Raw genomic sequence first — 23,945 nt, forward strand, 5'->3', positions numbered from 1 at the left:
TTGATAAGCTGTAAATCATTACAAAATACTATAAAATCATGTTAATCATGTATGATATATATAATCCTCCTTTAATAATTTGAAAGAGTTTAAAGTCACTGAGAACATAGTATTATTGTAAACTCTGCGCAGCACACCTCCGTGTCAGAAATATAAAATAAATTGAATAAACTGAAAGCTACTTCCCTTTTTGCTTAAAAGGTTACTGCCCCATATCACATATCATGAAATAATGCACAATAATAAATGGATATATGCTGATATGGTTCTCCTTCAGTTCTGTTATTATTTTAGGGAGCTAAGAGACTCGATGCATAATTTGGCCATTGCAAAACTGAATGACTTTGAACATAATCAAAGACTTTGAACTGTTTAAAAATTAAGAAATTAGTAGCATAAATTTACTTTCATTATGAGAGTACACATACAAACACGTTTAGTATACAGTATGTACTGTGTGTGATATATATATATATACACACACACACAGAGTTGGGTAACGCTACTTTTAAAAGTAACTCGTTAAAATATTGCGTTACTCCTTAAAACAGTAACTTAATTAAAAAGCAATTTTTTTTATGGAAAGTAAAGTGATACTTTACTTTTGTGTTACTTTTTTCTTACAGCCAATTTCTCTTCTGCTATGCTATGCATTCCATACAAGAGTCATTACAGGTTGTGCTAGCTACTGTACAACACTCATGACAAAACAACATAGTAATCAAACAAATATCTAGAAAGTACTGTAGGTCTTCATGTTATATTTATAATAAAGAATCAATAATATGAATATGCATGATTTGTTTTTCCATCAACATGGCAGCCAATATGAATAATGAAGAATAACCATTGTCTTACCTAAAGCAGCAAAGTCCAACACTTGAACCTGCATCATATATGTCATCATGTGCATCATGAATGTCATCATGTGCTGTACCCATCAACAATATCAGTCAAATTAAGATGTTTTTCAAAAGTCAGGATAAAATTCAGTGGAGAATGCCAGCTTAACATTTTCAAGGAATAAATCTGATGAATCAATATTTTTCACTTAAGTCATCTCAGTGCACGGTTATTTTGAGCTGATCCACGGTGTGTGCATACGCCACAACCTCAAAGGCACATTTTGATAAAAACTGAATGGAATAGTTTTTAATGCAACCAAAATGTCATAAAAACATTTTGTTTCATGAATCAAACTTCTTGTTTATAAAAAAAAAGAAACTTTTTAGAAACTAAGACATTTTCGTTGCATACACAATCGATATAGAACATTGCTCGGAGCGACTGATCCAGAGTCAGCTTTTCTCATCCCATTCTCCCAGTTACAGGGAGCTGTAACACGGACCAGTTTGGCTGCATAAGTCAGTGAATTGAGTGAGTATTTCACCCTTTCAAGTTGTGGCCAGTGGAAGACTAGTTTTATAATCCCACTGCCTAAACGCATTTACTGACTTTTAAATGCAGTGTGTATTAACACATGAATCAACCGCATTACACTCATTACATACGTTAGCAAGTTGATTGACAGGCGATGTCTGTATCTAAAAGGTGATTGGCTCTTTTACCTGCAAGATGGGACTTCCTTTCTACATCTATTAACTGTTGAGAGCTTCTTGGTTGGGCATTCCAATTTCTCCCATTCATTTAAATAGATATAAAAATAATCAAAATAATCTCTGGCCTCACACTCTATAGAAATACAATGCCAATCGTGCACTACATCTCCTCCCAGAAGTTTGCACAAATTTACTCCTGATTTCTTGCAATACAGGGACAGTAGTCTGGTACTAGATAAACACTTGCCATTATATCAAACACAGTTGAAAGCTATTTGGTTCATTACATGAAGCTTAACATTGTCTTTGTGTTTGTTTTTGATTTGCTACAGTATGCAATAGACTGGCATGTCTTAAGGTCAATATTAGGTAAAAAATGTTAATATACAGAAACAGCTTTCATTAGAAACTAATCAGTCAATCATTGTTTTGAGGAATGAAGGCTATGCAATGCTTGAAATTGCCAAAAACATGAAGATTTCATACAAAGGTGTGCACTACAGTCTTCAAAGGCAAAGGACAACTGGCTCTAACAAGGACAGAAAGTGATGTGGAAGGCCAGATGTACAACTAAACAAGAGGATAAGTACACCATAGTCTCTAGTTTGAGAAATAGATTTTCTTTCCTCAGCTGACAGCTTCATTGAATTCTACCCGCTCAACACCAGTTTCATGTACAACAGTAAAGAGAAGACTCTGGGGTGCAGTCATTATGGGAAGAATTGCAAAGCAAAAGCCACTTTTGAAACAGAAAAACAAAAAGAAAAGGTTAGAGTGGGCAAAGAAACAGACAATGGACAACAGATAATTGGAAAAGAGTGTTGTGGATCTTAACCCCATTGAGCTTTTGTGGGATCAGCTAGACTGTAAGGTGTGTGAGAATTGCCCGACAAGACATCCACATCTATGGCAAGTGCTACAGGAAGTGTGGGGTGAAATGTATTTGGACAAACTGACAGCTAGAATGTCAAGGATCTGCAAAGCTATCATTGAATATGTGGAGGATTTTTTTATGAGAACTCTTTGAAGTAGTTTAAGAAGTTCTGAAAATGTTTTTCAAATTGAAATAGTGATTTTTCACATTATTAATGTCCTGACTACACATTGTGATCAGTTGAATGCCACTTTGGTGAATAAAAGGACAATTATTTTTCTATAAGTGCATTAACTGCCAGTGTGTGTGTGTGTGTGTGTGTGTATATATATATATATATATATATATATATATATATATATATATATATATATATATATATACAGATTTGTATTTAGTTTTGCACTACGTTTGTGTATGTGTGAATGTATGTACGTTTGTGTCTGTGTATGTATGTATGTGTATGTATGTATATGTATACATATATGTATATATACTGTCTTATTTTGTATTGTTCTATATATACTTTATTTTGTTTCAATTTATCAAAAGACAACAACAATAGTCTTATAATAATTATGAGTTTCAATTAGGGGTGTCGATTTAACACGTTAATAACGTGTAATTAATTTGACAAAAATACAACGCGTTAAAAAATGTACGCATTTAATCGCAAAGCTCAATCCTTTGCAACGCAAGCTTGTAGTACCACATGTTTACTCCAGAGGGCAGTAAGTGAAATTTCATCTGTGCAACACACAGTTTATTACAGTGATCAAAACATTATCAACTCTTCAGCAGACACATACGTTATGTTCTTGCGTTCAAAACACTTGAAGGAGCGCAAATGCGAACCTTGAGATTTGCGAGATTGAGTATTAAACAATATTTAACTTGACACAGTGACCTTAACATTTCACTTTTATGACGCAACACACCCGAGACGTGACAAGCATGTCTGAAGCAGGTCGTATGGTCTTTACCTCACAAATATTTAATTACCAACAACGTTAAGGAGGTGTCCTTTAAACTGTTACACCGTTTTTACCCAGTCAGTCTTTATTTAAGAAACATGCTCCCTGAAATAGATCCACTTTGCTCCTTCGGTAATGCTGTAGATTAATCTGCCCCTCACATTTTTTGGGAATGTGTCCACGCAGTAGTATTTTGGAGAAAATTTAACTTTAAATTTATTAACTTAAGTTAATATTTGTTAATATCTGTTTTATTTTTCTTTCCAAGTTTTTTTATACATAAGTGTAAATTTATGTCTATAAAGCCCTATTTGAACTTTTTTGTAAAGACTTGAAATATTATTTAAATACTCTTTGTACCTCCGACAACTCCAAAGCATTGAAAACCATTGCACTATGTAATGAATATAATGCATTATTGTAAAATATATCTGTAGTATTGTGTATTATGTATACCCCTGGCTTGTTTCTAAAAAAAATAAAAAATGACTGATGCAGGTGTACATTGACAGGTTCTTAAACAAGCCCTCATAATAAATCTCCAACTGATTGACAAATTCACTTGTGTAATGGATTGCTGTGAACTGTATGTCAATGATTGACTTATGGTCAATAATATGGTAGTAAACAATACATTGTATTCTAAAGCTGCTTTTTGTATTGTCTTATCAATGATTAACTCTTCTGCTACAAGAATGTATAATTTAATTTAATTTCTTAAAAGGGACAATACATATTAATGAACATTTTCACAAATGTAAATATGTCAGATTATAGCCTTAGGCTAATTTCCATCTGCAGACCCTCTGGCAGGTTGATGTTACACACAGAAATTAATAAATACATACCAATACACTATACACAGACTATATACAGAAAAACAAGGACAAGAGCAGTGATCACAACATGTTAGAACAGACAGTAACAACAAGAGTGGACAACAGAAGACATATAGAAAATTGGAAAGCATCGACTATATTGTACAAACCACAATTTTGCACATATCCTGACTAACCTGATATGTAATGCATTGTAATTATCTGAATGTCTTTATATATATATATATATATATAAAAATATTTAAAGATAACAATGTATAATTATTTCATCATTATATATTGAATTATTGTTATATGAGGGGCTTTCTCAGCAAATATTTGTATATGCGATTAATCGGGACACCATGTAATTAATTCGATTAAAAATGTTAATCGATTGACAGCCCTAGTTTCAATAACATCTGTACTTTTTCATGTAGAAAAAAACTGTCTATATATCTATTGACTTCACTAAAATGCCTAAGTGTTCTGAGAACACAGCAGATCTGTCTTTTTTCTTACGGTTTGTCGACTGCACACCAACATAGTAAAAAATCAGGAGCTGATATTAAAAATAACTTTATATATTTAGCACAGATCTAGTAATCTGCTTAAATTGGCCAAAACAACTGATCAAACTATTACCTTATTTTATAATGTAAAAGCATAACTTTATGAAGACTCATGCACTGATATAATCTCCACTTACAATGTGTGCTTTAAAGAAGGATTGTCCTTAGTTTTTTTTTTTTTTCATGTAATGCTGCCAATCAAGAACTAAATAAATAACTCTTTATTTGCGTGTTCCTCATCTATAGATTATTAATTTAGATCAACATCAATGCCGATAAATAAGCATTGTTGAAAGCAACTTTGTAGAAATGACCGGAGCCACATTGATTAGACCGTCTGACTGACCGCCTATTACGTAAGGACTGTTTCATGAAACTCACCTGTGATTGGCTGGATGGTCACTCAATCAGCCCAAAGTAACAAACCGCAAATAATTTTGTAGAAGTCCACCATTTGGAATCGGTATGGGTTTAACTTGGAAAAGTGCGTGGGACAAAAACACCTTTTTAAGAAGTGCGGGGGACGTGTCTCCCACGGCTGCTACGTCCTTGACTATAAATTGGTCAGTGACTGTATATACACAATATATACACACACTGATGAGCCAAAACATTAGGACAGTATACCTAATATGCTGTTTGACTTCCATGTGCCGCCAAAACAGCTCCGACCCACCAAGGCATGGACTCTACAAGACCCCTGAAGATGTCCTGTGGTATAATTGCCATGCCTGGTTAGCAACGATGGTTAGGTAGGTAGCACGTCAAACTGACGTCCACAAATGACCGGACCCAGGGTTTCCCAGCAGAACATTTCCCAGAGCATCACACTCCCTACACCAGCTTGTCCTTTCAAAGTGTATCTTTGTCCAATCACTTCCTCAGGTAAACGGCACACACATACATGGCCATCCACGTGATGTAAAAGAAAACGGGACTCAAATAATATTCAGTCTTTTCAGATGGAAAACCTTTATCCATATAAATAATGTGATCCAAAGTGCATTTGAACAGCGGTGAAACAATTTCTTATGATGTGTTACATTCATACGAGCAGACAGAGAAGTGCGTTTGAAGCAGAAGAAATAAATCTTGTGTGAATTGTAAGATTTACGCTAAAACTAAAAGGATATTTCTAGCCATTTTACATGCACATGTTACCAGACACGATCATTATTTTTTATCCCAGAAATTCACGTTGGATCTTTTATTTCTTTCTAGTAAGACCTTTAATATTATGCAAAAATCATATTGTTGATAATAATTTTTTTATTGTTTTCCTGTAAAAATATATATTTTTAAATCCTTAAAACAAGATCAATTTGATTTATCTTTTTATAGAAACAACACTGCATAAGATATTTATGTTTTTCAGACAATGTATTTTTAACATATATTTTGTTTTACTGTACTGACAGAGATTTTATAGTCAAAACAAGTTAAAACTATACCAGTGCTGAAGTAATCCAAAGAGAAAAAGTATTTAGAATATGCTACTGACCTTGAGTAATCTAACATAACAAATTAAATTTTACAGCATGTATTGTGTAATCTGTAGTGGAATACATTTAAAAAGTAACTCTCACAACCCTGAGAATACTGTTGTGTATTCAGTAAATATATTGTTTGGAGACTACAGAAAATGCTTTATGTATGTAAGGAAGAATATTTTCCTACACCACTTAAATCATTGCAACAAAAATAACTACAAATATTTAAACAAAATATCTGCGAGATATTTGTAACCTCCAGAAACAAACAAAATCGAGGTATAGCATAAATACATAAATCTGACAAGGAGTGAAAATTAAAACTATTATACTTTAGATTAGATTACAAAACAGCACTTTGTATTCAACAATTCTGTATTCATAAACAACTGGTTATGCAGAGAAATTGCCTCTAATGACTTGTTTAAAAGAATGCACATGTGTGTGTGTGTGTGTGTGTGTGTGTGTGTGTGTGTGTGTGTGTGTGTGTGTGTGTGTGTGTGTGTGTATTTATCACTTTGTAGGGACCAAATGTCCCCATAAGGATAGTAAAACCCGAAATTTTTGACCTTGTGGGGACATTTTGTCGGTCCCCATGAGGAAAACAGCTTATAAATCATACTAAATTATGTTTTTGAAAATGTAAAAATGCAGAAAGTTTTCTGTGAGGGTTAGGTTTAGGGGTAGGGTTAGGTTTAGGGGATAGAATATAAAGTTTGTACAGTATAAAAACCATTATGTCTATGGAAAGTCCCCATAAAACATGGAAACACAACATGTGTGTGTGTGTGTGTGTGTGTGTGTGTGTGTGTGTGTGTGTGTGTGTGTGTGTGTGTGTATGTGTGTGTGTGTGTGGTTGAAATAATTGTATATGGAAGACATTTACACAAGACCTCCTTTGGACTTTAGTGTGGCAAAGATAGAGCACCAAAAGCCATTCCTGACTCTTTCTGCTTCTGGTGTAGGTATTGTTTTCAAATAAAAGAAATATATATTACTTTATTAAAAGAAGACCAGGGAGTGCATATTACATTTTTTGTGCATAATAAACTATTTAGAAAGCACAAGCAAATTTTCATTGCAAATAGCACAGCACCGTAAAAGATTAAAAAAAAATCTAATTCGATATAACTGCATTTCCTATTGTAATGTATTTAAGAGCATTGTGGCTCCCTGGATTGATCCATCATAAACCATATGCTAACCAGCAACAGATGATCTACTGTTCTGTTATTCATTTGAAGGAGCTGGAATGATTTTAAATTGGCTCTGACTCCTTGTGGTGTGAGGAGCACTAAACTGTGGGTGGGTTTCTCCATCCAGTTTGTTTCACATTCTCTGTCTTCAGCATGGCACAAAGGCTTATCTATAATTTATTTGAATTAGCACCCCTGAGAGTTCAGTCTGCAGCTCGGGTGCGCTTGAATGAGGTTTAAAAGAGCAGCAGTGCTTCTTTGCACTGCAGCACGTGCCAATGTGTGAACACTGTTTCATGCATGCTAAAATCCACAAATGTGCATGGAGGTGACCTCACATTCAGAGCTGACTAGATAACTTCTGAATTATAATCTGGTACTGATTACAAATGGTATGACTAAATCGTAGTCAGTATTGTAATCTCTTAGATTACATTTTAAAGGTGATCTAATCTGATTGCTTTTAGATTACTTTTGGAATACTTCTAATACTTGTTTATTATACTGTGCCAACATCTTTTTCTATTAAAAGTCGATACTTAAATGAAACATAACTGAGATCTCCGTTACATTCCTTAAGCTCTGAAAGAGGAACCTATCATTTCAAAGTAATTCAAGACACATTCTCTTAAAAAGTGTTAATATCTTAATAAAATTTTAGAATGTTAGTCTCAGTCACCATTCACTTTCATTGAATGAAACAAGAGGCAATGAAAGTGAATGGTGACTAAGGCTGTCATTTTGCCTAACATCTCTTTTTGTGTTCCACAAAAGAAAGAAAGTCATACAGGTCCGGAACAACATGAGGGTGATAAATTATGACAGGATTTTCATTTTTGGGCGAACTGTCCATTTAAGGGTTACACTGAGCAATACTTTTTGTTTCAGGAGGTGTATTGCTAACACTCCAACACTAGAGGTAGATGCACACACAGGGTTAAATTAGTCATAAAATCACAGTTACTCTTAAACTTGTTTTCTGTTCAAATCCCTTCCCACTATTACTCCTATCCTCAATTCACCTTCCCACTATTATTCAGACCCCCCCCCCCTAAGATCCCACTGGCAGGAGACAGAACAGTTACAGTGCACTTGGACATGATCCTTTCATCTGATTTGTTCCAGTAGCATTCTCCAGTGTGATTATCTGCACACCCAGTTTCTAAGAACCAAACCGCAGAGCACCTGAAAAACTCATGTGAGGTTAAGTTGGTTTAAATGTCTGATAAATAATTTGTTGTCAAATAGTCACTTAAGATTTAAGTTGAAATGCATATAAAAGGTGTAATATTTTACAGAATATGTGCTGTTATGATGAAAGTTCAAATGCATAGTTCACCCAAGAATGAAAATTCTTTTACTCACCCTTATGCCATCCTGGATGTGATGACTTTCTTTCTTCAACAGAACACAAATTAAGATTTGTATAAGAATATCTCAACTCTGCAAGTCCATACAATGCAAGTGAATGGGTTCCAACATTTTGAAGCACCAAAAATCACATAGGTCTGCATAAAAGTAATCCATGTGACTCCAGTAGTTAAATCATTGTTTTCAGAAGCTATTTGATTGGTGTGGGTGAGAAACAGATCAATATTTTAGTCCATTTTTACTATAAATTCTCCAGCCTGCTCAATCATTCTCCACTTTAACTTTCAAATTCTTCTTCTTGTGTTTTTTGTGATTCACATTCTTTATCCATGCGCCCCCTACTGGGTATTTCTAGTACAAATTGACCTAAATATTGATCTGTTTCACACCCACACCTATCATATCACTTCTGAAGATATGGATATAATTGGAATCATATGGAGTCACATTATGTGGACATATGTGATTTTTAGAGCTTCAAAATTCTAGCACCCATTCACTTGCATTGTATGGACCAAACAAGCTGAGATATTCTTCTAAAAATCTTCATTTGTGTTCTGCTGAAGAAAGAAAGTCATACACATCTGGGATGGCATGAGGGAGTAAATGATGAGCGAATTTTCATTTTTGGGTGAACTATTCCTTTAAGCAGCTATTCCACCATCGGCCGAACGGTTCTCAGTGCAGAACGGCGCTGTTCCGTACTGATCCAGACTGGCTTGTTAGCACAGTTACCATTTATTTTTCTGCCGTGGTGATGTGAAATCTACACAGAGTTGTACCTGGCAGGCAATTCAGCCTTACAGGCTCTATATAATTAGGTTTATGGATGGAGCTGGGGTAAGGGCCTCTGCGGCCTGACAGGAACAACTCCAGGCACCTTTGTACAATGGGCTGCGATATCATAAGACTGAACTAACAAGCAAGTGACCAATCATGAGTCGCAGCATCACTACTGGCATTCCACCAGAGTGGTTCTCTGAGTTCGTTGTGAGTCCGTTAGCTAACCATGCTCAGGAGTTTTGCCATTGCCATGTCCGCTTATTAAGCGATTTTGGGCATGTTGATTCTGTCATCATTTACTCACCCTCGTGTTGTTCCAAACCGCTTTCCTTTCTTCCATGAAACAAAAGAAAGACAGCTTCCGACACCATTTACTTCCATTGTATGGAAAAAAAGATGTAACATAAGTGAATGGTGACTGAGGCTGACAGTCTGCCTAACATTTCCTGTTGAGTTCTAAAGAAGAAAGAAAGTCATATGGGTTTGAAACAACATGAGGGTGAGTAAACGATTACAGAATTGTAATTTTTCGGTGTAAAATAGAAGGTTAGGCGTGCAGGGTTCTCACGGAGGGGGCGGTTCCTATATGAAACGGGTTGATTCTCTGTATTAATCCTCCTTACTGTATGTGTCATTGTGTGTGTTTGAGACAGAGAAAGAGAGGGGAGGGGTGCTATAAAGGCTGCTTCCCCGTAGTTCGCTTCCATTCCTTCTGTTTTTTGAGTGGGTTTTATCTGCAGGGGATATTCCAAAATGATACTCCTGTTTATGGCCACCTTTACCCTCCTGGCACTGACCTCCCTGGATCAGGTGGATTCATCAGCATATGACAAGATAGTCTCCCACAGTCGTATCAGGGCAAAGAATGAAGGGTAAGGGCTGACTTTTTGGTTTTATAGATTCACCTTTGCGGAGTGAAATGGAAGAGATGTTTGGGAACCAATTTGTTTTTTATTAAGGAGCAATATTTGAACCCTAGATTTTTTTTTAACCTTTTATGAGAGCATTTTTCTAACCATATAAAAACATACAACATGCCATTTATTTACATCAAGTTCTTCAAATAAATAAAATTTTATGTATGTTACTTATAAAAACAACTCAACATAAATATAAAAAAAAAAAAAATTTGCCCCAACATTTTAAATATCTGTAGCATTTTTGTCACTTTTGGTGGCAGTTTTGAAGCTGATAAATGTTAGATTTTAATAATACATCATTTGTAATTGATCCTTTTCATTGGTGAAATGGTCAACACGATTTAAAATGGCAGAAATTGTATAAAGGTTTAGAGTCAAAAGCTATTTTTTTCTGTGTTCAGTCAGTTCTTTTAAGCAAGTCAAGACTTCTCTATAATTATCTGCTTAATTGAACACCTCTTGAGTTTTATGAGTCTGCCATGTATGCAGTTATCTACATTCAAACGTTCGCCAGAGGCTAATTTCATTTTAATTCTGTGTTATTATCCCCCACTCCCTCCCTGACTCTGTTCTCTAGGCCCAATGTGTGCGCTTTACAACAGGTCATGGGGACCAAGAAAAAGTACTTCAGCACATGCAGGAACTGGTACAAGAAATCCATCTGCGGCAAGAAGGCGTAAGTCACCCAGAGCTTTTCTCACATCTTCTTTAGCCGGGTTCCTACCCATGATTGGATCAGAGGTCAAAGGTCCCTGTAACACATTGCCTGTGGGTCTCAGGGTGATGGATATAATTTATTAGGATTGTTTGGTGTTGTCGGGCATGTTCAGGGAAGTACCATTTTAAGAGATTGAAACAGATGCATATGAACCTGATGGGTTGGTAAAAGATCCTTTTATAAAAATCTAAATTGTTTTAGCTTTGTTTTGTGTCTTGTAATGGTTAAACCCTGTCTACTTTACATAATCACAACAGAATATGAGGGCTAAAGTTAGACTTAGACTAAGAGAAGCTGGTTCAAAATCAATATAGTTCATTGCTCTTCCCTAAATGAAGATATTTAATGATACACAACCCCTACAAAAAAGTCTCTCAGCTCACAGTAGGATGAAATGACAGTTGTCAGCCAAGTGTCTCCAACTGCAGTTGTTTATGCCAGAGAAACCACCGTTTATGTGAGGTGACTTAATGCCTGGGCTACAGTTCGATCTCTCTCTCTGCAGTGCACATAGAGAGAATGATGTAAGGTTGTTTCTGGGCTCTATCTGCCTTTGATGTATCATAGGTCCTACGGGACTGGTGACTTGTAATTGGCTGACTGAATTGGTGGCTTTTCATTGGAAGAGAACTTCAGTTTGTAGAAAGGGGGGGAAAAACCTTTGGCCTCAAGAAATGCCTGTGTCTTGTTGCACACCCTTTTTTCTTGTTCTCTTCATAACATCATGGTTCAGTTTGTGTTGATACATTTCCATTTATACAACAGTTCGTTCTGGCTGTATTTTTGCATTTGCGGCTTTCTAAATAGTGGAGGCTTTAATTCATCCCAGTGACTCAAGGCTTTTGAATTCGTTCGCTAAAAAGATTTGTTCAGATTTGTTTACTGATTCGTTCAGTTTTGCAGATTATTTTTGCACCAGTAGTTTTACCGTAGACTTTCTGTCAGCTCGAACCAGACTGGACATTCTCCGTTGACCTCTCTCATCAACAAGGTGTTTCCATACACAGAACTGCCGCTCACTGGATGTTTTTTTGTTTTTTGGCACCATTCTGAGTAAATTCTAGAGACTGTTGTGGTTGAAAATCCCACGAGATCAGCAGTTACAGAAACACTCAAACCAGCCCGTCTGGCACCAACAATCATGCCATGGTCAAAAACAATGAGATCACATTTTTCCCCATTCTGATGGTTGATTTGAACTTTAACTAAGGCTCCTGACCTGTATTTTATACCTGTATGATTTTATGCATTACACTGCTGTCACACGATTGGCTGATTAGATATTTGCACGAATAAGTAGCTGTACAGGTGTTCCTAAAAAAGTGCTCAGTGAGTGTGTATTGTATAATAATATGATAGCATCCAAAACATTTTAATACACAGAGGTAGGGCCTAGTGTCTATTAGTGTTATTACAGTGTCTAATCAGTTATTACATGCTTTCTCACCTTCAGTGGGCTCTTTCTGCTGGATCTGATCCAGCATCCATGGCAAAAGCCTATGTGCTGGTCAGTGTTTGAAACATGTGAAAACGATTTTAAATCTGTGTCTGGGAGGTTGACGCAACTCAAATCTCTCCTGCTGTGATATGCGCTGCCTGGTGTCACCCCCAGTTCCCACCGACTACATTCTGGGCAAGAGAAGATCAGGAGCTGCCCAGCTTGTCATCTATCTGCTGGCCGCACAGGGAAAATTTGACTCAGCCCTACTGCCTGCTGACCTCTCTCAAGGGTCCTGCTGGCTTCCTTCCTTTCCTGAAACTAGGAACATTGTTCAATGTCAAGGGATGAACTCTATGCAGCTGCAGTTTGTGTGTAGACCCTATCATGGTGAGAGAGAAGTTTAATCTGTGCTCTGTCAGCTGTCTGTTTGCTGCCATACTACTATCTGACAAACAGCAGAGCTACATGGCATGATAATTCACCAAACAAAACACTCCCACTAAAGCCACTGAGGGAAGATATTAGTCATGGATGAATGACATCAACAACATCTGCAGACAGCTGTTATAAAGCATCTTTTCACTTCTTCTACTTTTTGTAATTTTTGAAAATCAAGACATTAGAACAGCACAAAGGCCAGTGATCACCACTCCAAATAACATCGTTATCACTAGCATTTAGTTCAGCGTGTATTTACCCTTTATTATTCATTTGTTAAACTCAAGCGACTGCATTTGTGGCATTATATTTATTACCATGATTTATTTGTACTTTAATTTCGATTTGTCCCATTTTTAAGGTATAGCCACAAGACATAAACAAGTTAAGTGTTAACATGATTTTAGTGTGATAAAGTCACTTGCTAACTGTTTCTGTGTAAAGTTATATCCAATTTTACAATGTAATGTCAACAAATCCTAAAACACTATAACATTTACAATTTAAACAACTTTACAGCTCAAATAATAAATTAGTTTTAACAGAAGAATTTATTTAAGTGCTTTTCTAAAATTATAAGCTTCACATTTCCATCTTTAAACCTTCCATAAAATTGGCCATTTTGCCAACATGATCAAAGGGGAACACGGCATGTTGCTACCGAATGTTCTAGTATCCTGATATTGACCCCAATTTGCTGAGTTACTGACAAGCGGCATCACCAATTGACATATTTGCATCAATTCATATGTGTTTTCCAATCCTGAGGTGTTACTGATTGCACATTGCACAAGCAGCCTCCGAGACAGGCGTTCTCCGAAACCAGGAAGACATAATGTTCACATGATCAATAATAAATGCGATTGGGAGGTTGCCTTTTCGCTCTAAAATAAAAAAATTTACTCCAATGATGCAGTGAAACAACTCCCTTTTGGAACCAATCTCTGGACATTTCCCCTTAACAACACTTCCAGCTGTTGCCACTGGGAGGCAGTGGTTCAAATTTCAGTAAGCACTGACCGATTTCAGCAGCAAAACTTTCAACCTACTGTTGCTGAATTCACAGTGTGATCATCTCAACCTATAAACTTATGATCTAACCATTGGAACCTTTTGCATTATTCCCATTGCATGTAAGATACACTGAGGAGATACCTGGAGGAGTTACGTTAATCATTAGGCTGTCGAAAGAGCCCACGGCAGGTGACCTCATGCATTAGAGAAAGTAAACTATCTGTGTGAGGACTGGATCAGATTTGGGTCTTTGCCCTCTTATGCTGACTCAAATGTGTAAGGACTTGCAGTTGAGGCAATATGTTGGAACTTGGGACCTTATTACAGAAACATCCTCTAAAATTGTATCTTATCTGTTTAGTAAGCACCATGGTGATTTCAAAATATTTTACAGATAATGTTTTCTGTAACAAGGGCCCTGATGTTTTATGGACACAGAAAGTAGATTGTTGAAAGCATTGTAAAAAGAACCTAAAGGAAAAAAGCCTATTGTCTTGCTGTAATAAATTGATTACATTTGTGTCTAGGAATGTGGGCAGAGAGTCTTTTATTAATTTTCCAGATTTAAATGGATACGGATCTTATTTGTAGCCATGCATATTGTGCCCAACAGTTTTGAATCTATTGTACAAAACAATTTGATTTTGAGTTGCAAAAGTGGAAGAAAATGAAGTTTAATCCAAAAGAAATCCAGTTAAAAGTCCAGATGTTTGAACAAATGTTTTTGATTCAATAAAGACACATCTGTATACAGTACATTTACAAGATAATGAGGCAAAATGAGATAATTCCGCATGGGATCAACATAACCCTAGAAAAAGTTTCATCAAAGAGTTTTCTGGACTGGAATGAACTAAATCTTAATGTATTCTGTTTAAAACAAGGGAATTAATTGGGGACAGAATCCAATATTTTAAAGAGTATAACATAGGGGTGTACGAGTTTTTGGAGTCAACTCCGATTCCCGTCTCCAGCCGTTGGAGTTGGTGGAATCGACTCCTCGACATTTATTTTTAATCAGGATTGTGTAAAGATTCAGGGCAATCACCGGGGTGGCCTTTAGTTGTGCCTTTCCAAGTGACATATTTCACCCACCAAAATTGCTTATCAGATATGATCAGAAAATCACTGGAATTATAAAATAATCATTCATTTTCACTTGTAAATAGCTCGCTCAATCCACTGCTTAACTTATTTGATTTTAATGGAACATACGTGAAATCGCTGGAATTTGGTGAAAATTTTAAAACGGCACCTTTTTAAGCTCTGCAGTTGGTTTAATTAAGATATTTTGGTCTGGTTATTGTTTTGAAAAATAACTCTAGCTTACCCGTACGTTGTAGACAGGGTTGGGAAGTAATGAAATACATGTAACGGGATTACATATTTAAAATACAAAATATAAGTAACTGTATTCCACAACAGTTACAAAAGTAAAACAACACAAGATATTTCGTTTTTTTCTTCAGATTTTTAAAATATGTAATTCAATACGGCTTCAAAATTCACTTTTAAGTTATGAAAGTGTGTTATTTATGTTGTAGAACAAAATGTCCACATATCATCAAATTATGTTTACCACATACCTTATTTTAATCATAAGTACAAAAACCCCATTTGAAAATGCAGAGGGAACCCATGGTGAATTCTCTTCCTGGTTTTTAGACTACACGCTGACAAAACGTCCTGTCCGGAGTCGAACAAAGAATAGATTCCTGTATTAGAGTCGACTCCGATTCAAGGACGAGTAAGAGTCAAGGAATCGACTCTTTTGGATTCTTTGTATCGACTCCATTACTGGTATCATAGAGGGAATCATCAACACAATCCAGAATTTTCATTTGAATTTGCAGTGATCACGATAAAGTTTAATTCTTTGGCACTTTCTGTTTTGTGTGTTTTTTGCAGGGTGGTTTTATATGAGTGCTGCCCAGGTTATATGAAGCTAGAGGGGAAGCAAGGATGTCCTGCAGGTTTGTATTCACCTATCCCAGCATTAGATTTTTTTTTACATTTTCTGAAGAAAATTTGTGATGTGAAGAGATCCCAAAAAGAGGGCTTCGGAATATTTGCTGTAATTTTACCTAGAACTAATTTGTGTTTGTGTAACATTAAAAACTGTACTTTTTGTGTTTATTTTATGTACATTTCACCCATTCAACCAGTGGCCCCTATTGACACTATTTATGGCACTCTTGGTCTTGTGAAAGCCAAGATCACCCAAGAGTATTCCGAGAAGTCCAAACTAAAGGAAGAAATCGAGGGAGCTGGCTCTTACACAATGTTTGCACCAAGTGATGATGCCTGGGAACAAGATCCAGTGAGTCATACACTAGGCCATATTCACTTCATTTGAGCTGCGGTATTTACATATTGGGATTCATAGTTGATCAAAGATCTGAGTAATTACCAAGCCTACCTATTGAAATTTAAGAGTAAACTTGGAGCACTGAATGGAACTTATTAGAAATAAGACTATTCATACTATTGTAAACACTTTTTGCACCAAGCGTAAATAGCAACAAGCAACATCATGTTTGCACTAAGTTCAAGTAGTGGTAAATGCTATTCACATTAATAGAAGTTAATAGAAGTAATTTGCTTTTTGTATTAAAGGGTAATTAAAACATTGCTATATTTCTACTAAATGTAAATAATAAGATCCTCGTTGTTCTTGGTGTAATATAGAGATGGTGAAAGATAGTTGCATTGAGTGTATGTATTGTACTATTTACACTAGTTGCAAATTGTGGCATTTATAACTAGATAGGTAAAGTATGTCAAGACAAACTTTGATTTGACAAAGCCTTTGTCTGAAAATTTTAAGTTAGAAGACTGTCACATATTGTAACGTATGACCTTGTCCTGTTTTACTGTTTCCCTTTTGTCTCCCATTTTGATACTTTCGTCACTCCATAGTTTTCACTTTTGAACCTTCTGTACCTCCATAGTCTTTTTAGCCATTGTGTTCATTGTTCATTGTTCTCACCTGTCCTCGTTAGTTTCCCATTGGTTTCTGTTCATCACCTCATCATGTCATTTTGAGTTCTGGTTGTTCATTGGTCCTGTCTTGTATTTATACCCTGCCCGTTTGTTCAGTCCCTGTCGATCGATGAATGTTGGTAATGTTTGTTAAGCCTGCTCTGTGTTTCCTTCCCGAGTTCCCTGCTTATGTTTGTTTCCCCATCGTGGGTTTTCCTTTGTTTGTCCATTTATTTAAATAAAGTTAAAACTGCGTTTGGATCCGCACCTCCTCGTCTGTCTTCACTCCAGCCTCATTCATAACAGAACGATCGACCCACACAATGGATCCAGCAGTTTTTCGGGCTAACTACGAACTGCTCTGCCTGAAGCAAGGGGACTGACCGATAGAAGACCACATCCACGACTTTCTTGTTCTGGCAAACGTTTCAGACTTCCCTAATTCCTCCCTTGTGGTCTTCTTCCGAGGCAACCTGAGTGACGGGCTGAAGGAGCGGTTGCCACCGGCAACGCGTGACTGGACGCTCCGCGCGTTCGTTGAGGAGACCCTACAGGCCTGCGGTTCTCCTTTAACAGTGGACATCATCGAGGAGAACCCCGTAGCACCTCCCACAGTATTGACCCTCCATTCGCCCGTGGTTCGTCCTTTCACGCATGTCAACGAGCCAGCGCGACACTCTTCGTCTGCCCGGAGGAGGAGGAGAAGACAGGCTTCCGCCTCCCGGCCCATGCATATCACTGTGAGCGAGCCAGAGCCCACGCATGTCACGGTGAGCAAGCCGGTCGCCTCCGATGTCAGTGAACCAGCGCCTGTCGCCTCCGATGTCAGTGAACCAGCGCCTGTCGCCTCCGATGTCAGTGAGCCAGCGCCTGTCGCCTCCGATGTCTGCGAGCCAGCGCCTGTAGCCTCCGATGTCAGTGAACCAGCGCCTGTCGCCTCCGATGTCAGCGAGCCAGTGCCTGTAGCCTCCGATGTCAGCGAGCCAGTGCCTGTAGCCTCCGATGTCAGCGAGCCAGGGCCTGTCGCCTCCGATGTCAGCGAGCCAGTGCCTGTAGCCTCCGATGTCAGCGAGCCAGGGCCTGTCGCCTCCGATGTCTGAGAGCCAGGGCCTGTCGCCTCCGATGTCAGCGAGCCAGGGCCCGTAGCCTCCGACGTCAGCGAGCCAGGGCCCGTAGCCTCCGACGTCAGCGAGCCAGGGCCCGTAGCCTCCGACGTCAGCGAGCCAGGGCCCGTAGCCTCCGACGTCAGCGAGCCAGGGCCCGTAGCCTCCGACGTCAGCGGGCCAGCGCCCGTAGCCTCGACCGTCCCAGAGCCAGCGCCCGTAGCCTCGACCGTCCCAGAGCCAGCGCCCGTAGCCTCGACCGTCCCAGAGCCAGCGCCCGTAGCCTCGACCGTCCCAGAGCCAGCGCCCGTAGCCTCGACCGTCCCAGAGCCAGCGCCTGTAGCCTCGACCGTCCCAGAGCCAGCGCCTGTAGCCTCGACCGTCCCAGAGCCAGCGCCTGTAGCCTCGACCGTCCCAGAGCCAGCGCCTGTAGCCTCGACCGTCCCAGAGCCAGCGCCTGTAGCCTCGACCGTCCCAGAGCCAGCGCCTGTAGCCTCGACCGTCCCAGAGCCAGCGCCTGTAGCCTCGACCGTCCCAGAGCCAGCGCCTGTAGCCTCGACCGTCCCAGAGCCAGCGCCTGTAGCCTCGACCGTCCCAGAGCCAGCGCCAGTAGCCGTGACCGTCCAAGAGCCAGCACCAGAAGCCTCGATCATCCAAGAGCCAGCACCTCTCGAGTCTTCCAGGGCTCCTCCTCCAGAGCTTTCCAGAGCTCCGCCTTCCGAGTTTCCCTAGCCTTCCAGAGCTCCGCCTCCCGAGTCTCTCGAGCCTTCCAGGGCTCCACCTCCCAAGCCTCTTGAGCCTTCCAGGGCTCCGTCTCTCAAGCCTCCCGAGCTTCCCAGAGCTCCGCCCTCCGAGCTTCCCAGAGCTCCGCCTCTCAAGCCTCTCGAGCCTTCCAGGGCTCCGCCTCTCAAGCCCCTCGAGCCTTCCAGGGCTCCGCCCCTCGAGCCTTCCAGGGCTCCGCCCCTCGAGCCTTCCAGGGCTCCGCCCCTCGAGCCTTCCAGGGCTCCGCCCCTCAAGCCTCTCGAGCCTTCCAGGGCTCCGCCCCTCAAGCCTCGAGCCTTCCAGGGCACTGCCCCTCAAGCCTCTCGGGCCTTCCAGGGCTCCGCCTCCAGAGCCTCCTACGGCTCCGCCTCTTGAGCCACCCGAGCCTCCGACGGCTCCGCCCTCAGAGCTTCCCGAGCCTCCTACAGCTTTGCCTCCAGAGACTCCCGAGCCTCCCTCGGCTCCGCCTCCTAGGCCTTCCTCGGCTCCGCCTCCTACGGCTCTACTCCCCAAGCCTCCTATGGCTCTGTCTCCAGAGCCTCCTATGGCTCCAGAGCCTCCTATGGCTCTGCTCCCAGAGACTCCAGAACCTTCTAGAGCTCCGCCTCCCGAGCCTCCTACGGCTCTGCCTCTAAAGGCCCCTACGGCGCCACCTTCCTCGGCTCCACCTCCTGAGCCTCCCTCAGCCCCGCCTCCTGAGCCTCCCTCAGCTCCGCCTCCTGAGCCCCCAGAGCCTCCCTCAGCTCCGCCTCCTGAGCTCACAGAGCCTCCTACGGCTCCGCTTCCAGAGCCTCCTATGGCTCCGCTTCCAGAGCCTCCTATGGCTCCGCCTCTCGAGCCACTCAAACCTTCGACGGCTCCGCCTTCAGAGCCTCCCGAGCCTCCTACGGCTCCGCCTCTCGAGCCACTCAAGCCTTCGACGGCTCCACCCTCAGAGCCTCCTACGTCTCTGCCCCCAGAGAATCCAGAGCCTTCCTGGTCTCCGTTCCTAAAGCCTCCCACGGCGCCGCCTACCTCGGCTCCGCCTCCTGAGCCTCCTTCAGCTCCACCTCCTGAGCCTCCCTCAGCTCCGCCTTCTGGGCCTTCTGAGCCATCACCTCCCTCGGCTCCACCTCACGCGGCTCCGCCGGCCTCCCTTGTGGCCACTCCATCTCCTAGGCCACCAAAACCGGCCTCTGTCCTGTGGTCACCTCCCAGGTCCCCTGAACCGGCCCTTGGCCCACGACCACCTCCCAGGCCACCAAAGCCGGCCTCTATCCTGTGGCCTCCTCCCAGGCCTCCTGACCCGGTCCCTGTCCTGTGGCCTCCTCCCAGGGCTTCTGACCCAGTCCCAGTCCCGTGGACTCTCCCCAGACCTCCTGACCCAGTCCCAGTCCCGTGGCCTCCTCCCAGGCCTCCTGACCCGGTCCCTGTCCTGTGGCCTCCTCCCAGGGCTTCTGACCCAGTCCCAGTCCCGTGGACTCTCCCCAGACCTCCTGACCCAGTCCCAGTCCCGTGGCCTCTTCCCAGGCCCCCTGACCCAGTCCCTGTCCAGTGGTCTCCTCCTAGGCCTCCTGCATCTACCCGGTGGCCAGCTCCCAGACCATCGAAACCTGTCTCTTTGTGCCCCCGTGGACTGTTTAATTTCCCCTTGTTGCCCCCCTTGGACTTCCTGCCTGCCCTCTGTGCCCCCTGGACTGCCCCCTGCTCTTGTGCCCCCCTGGTCTGTCTGTCTGCCCCGGTGCCATCATGTTGTTTTCTATGGTTTTTGTATTGGGTTTTGTTTTCTCGTTTTTGGATCGTCTGGGATCCGATCCTTAGAGGGGGGGCTATGTAACGTATGACCTTGTCCTGTTTTACTGTTTCCCTTTTGTCTCCCATTTTGATACTTTCGTCACTCCATAGTTTTCACTTTTGAACCTTCTGTACCTCCATAGTCTTGTTAGCCATTGTGTTCATTGTTCATTGTTCTCACCTGTCCTCGTTAGTTTCCCATTGGTTTCTGTTCATCACCTCATCATGTCATTTTGAGTTCTGGTTGTTCATTGGTCCTGTCTTGTATTTATACTCTGTGTTTCCTTACCAAGTTCCCTGCTTATGTTTGTTTCCTCATCGTGGGTTTTCCTTTGTTTGTCCATTTATTTCAATAAAGTTAAAACTGCGTTTGGATCCGCACCTCCTCGTCTGTCTTCACTCCAGCCTCATTCATAACACATATAGTCAGATAGAGTATCAGAGAGAGAGAGAGAGAGAGCAACTTAAAGCAGATCAAAGACCTTTTGTTGGTTTGTTTGCATTTGAATTTTGACAGTTAAAGTTTGAATTAAAAAGCATTCCTTTTGAAACTTCTGACAATGTAAGTATGTGTGATTTTCCAATTTTCATTGTCCACTGTGTGAAAATTGTTAAACTGATCAGTTAGAAAAGATATAGCATGCTACTTCAGAACAGTCAGAAAGTCTAAATCCAGTTTGGTAAATTTACAGTGGCAAGAAAAAGTATGTGAACCCGTTTTCCGTTAACTGGACATAAAATGTCACAAGTATAGACAAACACAATGTGCTTATGCTAACAACACAAAACAATTATAATCTTTCATTTTTTTCCTGAAATCATACCATTAAAAATTCACAGTGCTGTGTAAAAAGTAAGTAAACCCTTGAATTTAATAACTGGTCGATCCTCCTTTGGCAACAATAACCTCAACTAAGCATTTATGGTAGCTGAGGATTAGACCAGCACAATGTTCAGAAGGAATTTTGGACCATTCTTCATTACAAAATGGCTTCCGCTCAGCCATATTCTTAAGATGTCAGTTGTGCCATTCTGTAGTGGATTTACTTTTATATTTAGGGTCATTGTTGTGCTGCATCACCCAACTTCTACTGAGCTTCAGCTGGCACACAGCCACCATGATATTATCCTGTAGGATATCTTGATAAACTTAGGAATTAATTTTCCCTCGATGATGGCACGCGGTCTAGGCCCCGAAGCAGCAAAGCAGCCCCATATCATGATGCTCCCTCCAATGTACTTCACTGCTGGGATTAAGTTTTCATGTTGTCATGTGGTGCCCTTTTTAAGCCATACGTAGTAGTCAAGTCAAGTCAAGTGGTTTTTATTGTCGTTTCAACCATATACAGTTAGTACAGTACACAGCAAAACGAGACAACGTTCCTCCAGGACCATGGTGCTACATAAAAACAACAAAGGACCAACACAGGACCACATGAAACAACACAACGAAATAAAATACCTATATAAAATACCTATATATACCTATATAAAGTGCACGTGCAAACATATGCAAAAAATACAGGACAGTACAACAAATTACTGACAATGGACAGGACAATAGGCACAGTGCAGCGCCAACCAGTACTCAGTAGTGCAAAAAGATGACAGTTTCTAAAAACGTAAACATAACATACTATGAGATAGTGTTCTATGCACATAGCAGTTATTGAGGTAGCAGACAGTTATAAAGTGACAGTAATTAAAGTGCAACTCAGTACACGTGTGTGTGTGTGTGTGTCAAACCAGTCTCTGAGTATTGAGGAGTCTGATGGCTTGGGGGAAGAAGCTGTTACACAGTCTGGCCGTGAGGGCTCGAATGCTTCGGTACCTCTTGCCAGACGGCAGGAGGGTAAAGAGTTTGTGTGAGGGGTGTGTGGGGTCATCCACAATGCTGGTTGCTTTGCGGATACAGTGTTTTTTGTAAATGTCTTTGATGGAGGGAAGAGAGACCCCAGTGATCTTCTCAGCTGTCCTCACTATCCTCTGCAGGGCTTTGCGGTCCGAAACGGTGCAAGTCCCAAACCAGGAAGTGAGCATTCTGCGGTGTGCCCTTTGAGTCACCTTGGCTAGATGGCCACTTCTAGGGAAAGGAGCCACAGTACTAAATCATCTCCAGTTATAAACAGTTTGTCTAACTGTGGACAGATGAATATTTAAGCTCTTCTAGATAGCTTTCTAACCCTTTCCAGCTTTATGCAAAGCAAAAATTCCTGATTGTAGGTCTATCTGAGATCTTCTGAGATCAATTTTTTTGCGAGGCATGGTTCACATCAGCAGATGCTTCTTGTGAATAGCAAACTCAAAATGTTTGAGTGCTTTTTATAAGTCAAAGTTGCTCTAACCCACACCTCCAATCTCATTTAATTAATTGGATGCCAGGTTTGCCAACTCCTGACTCTAATTAGCACATATTGATGTCATTAGTGTAGGGGTTCACATACTACTCAACCTACACTGTGAATTTTTGAATGATGTATTCAATATGTACAAGAACAATATATTAATTTGGTGTTATTAGTTAAAAACAGATTGTGTTTGATCATTATTGATACTTAAATGGAGATCAAACCAGACCTTTTTTTATACATAAATGCAGGTCATTCTAAAAGGTTCTAAACGTACTTTTTCTTGCCAATGTAGCATGAAATCTCTAGGAGGAGTTACGGTCAGAAATGTCTTTCTTTGTTTAGGGATTTTGTTGTTTAGCAGTGTTGATGGTGCATCAAGAGCACATACATTTAAAAGTGTAATTTTATTTGTATTAAACATGTGTGGCAGAATTACACTGCCATAAATTAAAAGAGGCATATTTCAACATACAGTCATGCTAACTTTTAACCTTGTTATTTAAAGGTCTTTTTTCACATTTGCAGACATTGAAAGATTCCCTGGTCAGCAGTGGTAACATAGAGCTCTACAATACACTCCACAGTCACATGGTCAACAAACGTCTTCTCACCAAAGACCTGAAGAATGATATGACTGTTCAGTCTATGGATGACAAGCATGGCCTCTATATCAATCACTACTCAAATGGAGTATGTATCTCTTTCCTTCAAACTGCTTGTGAATACATTATGATCTTAGATCAGCATCACATTACTGAACTAAAATTCAAAAAGCCATTAAACAGAACAATATTAATGTTTTACAG

The 23,945-nt window shown here is 40.5% G+C and overlaps 1 protein-coding gene across 3 annotated transcripts in view; it reads left to right on the plus strand.

Annotated features, from left to right (window-relative positions):
* The first annotated feature begins 10,300 nt into the window (after positions 1-10,300).
* The window catches only part of postna (periostin, osteoblast specific factor a), a 34,077-nt gene continuing 20,432 nt past the window's right edge, over positions 10,301-23,945 (plus strand). Inside the window, exons 1-5 of one of the 3 annotated variants that reach the window (XM_052117417.1) lie at positions 10,301-10,509; positions 11,135-11,233; positions 16,077-16,141; positions 16,334-16,488; positions 23,665-23,829. In XM_052117417.1, the coding sequence (XP_051973377.1) occupies positions 10,391-10,509; positions 11,135-11,233; positions 16,077-16,141; positions 16,334-16,488; positions 23,665-23,829 (603 nt within the window). In that variant the 5' untranslated portion in view covers positions 10,301-10,390. The remainder of the gene's footprint in view (positions 10,510-11,134; positions 11,234-16,076; positions 16,142-16,333; positions 16,489-23,664; positions 23,830-23,945) is intronic. The other 2 variants (XM_052117415.1, XM_052117416.1) reach the window with 2 other exon arrangements.

This window comes from Xyrauchen texanus, chromosome 44, assembly GCF_025860055.1.
Source record: "Xyrauchen texanus isolate HMW12.3.18 chromosome 44, RBS_HiC_50CHRs, whole genome shotgun sequence".
Lineage (NCBI taxonomy): Eukaryota > Metazoa > Chordata > Actinopteri > Cypriniformes > Catostomidae > Xyrauchen > Xyrauchen texanus.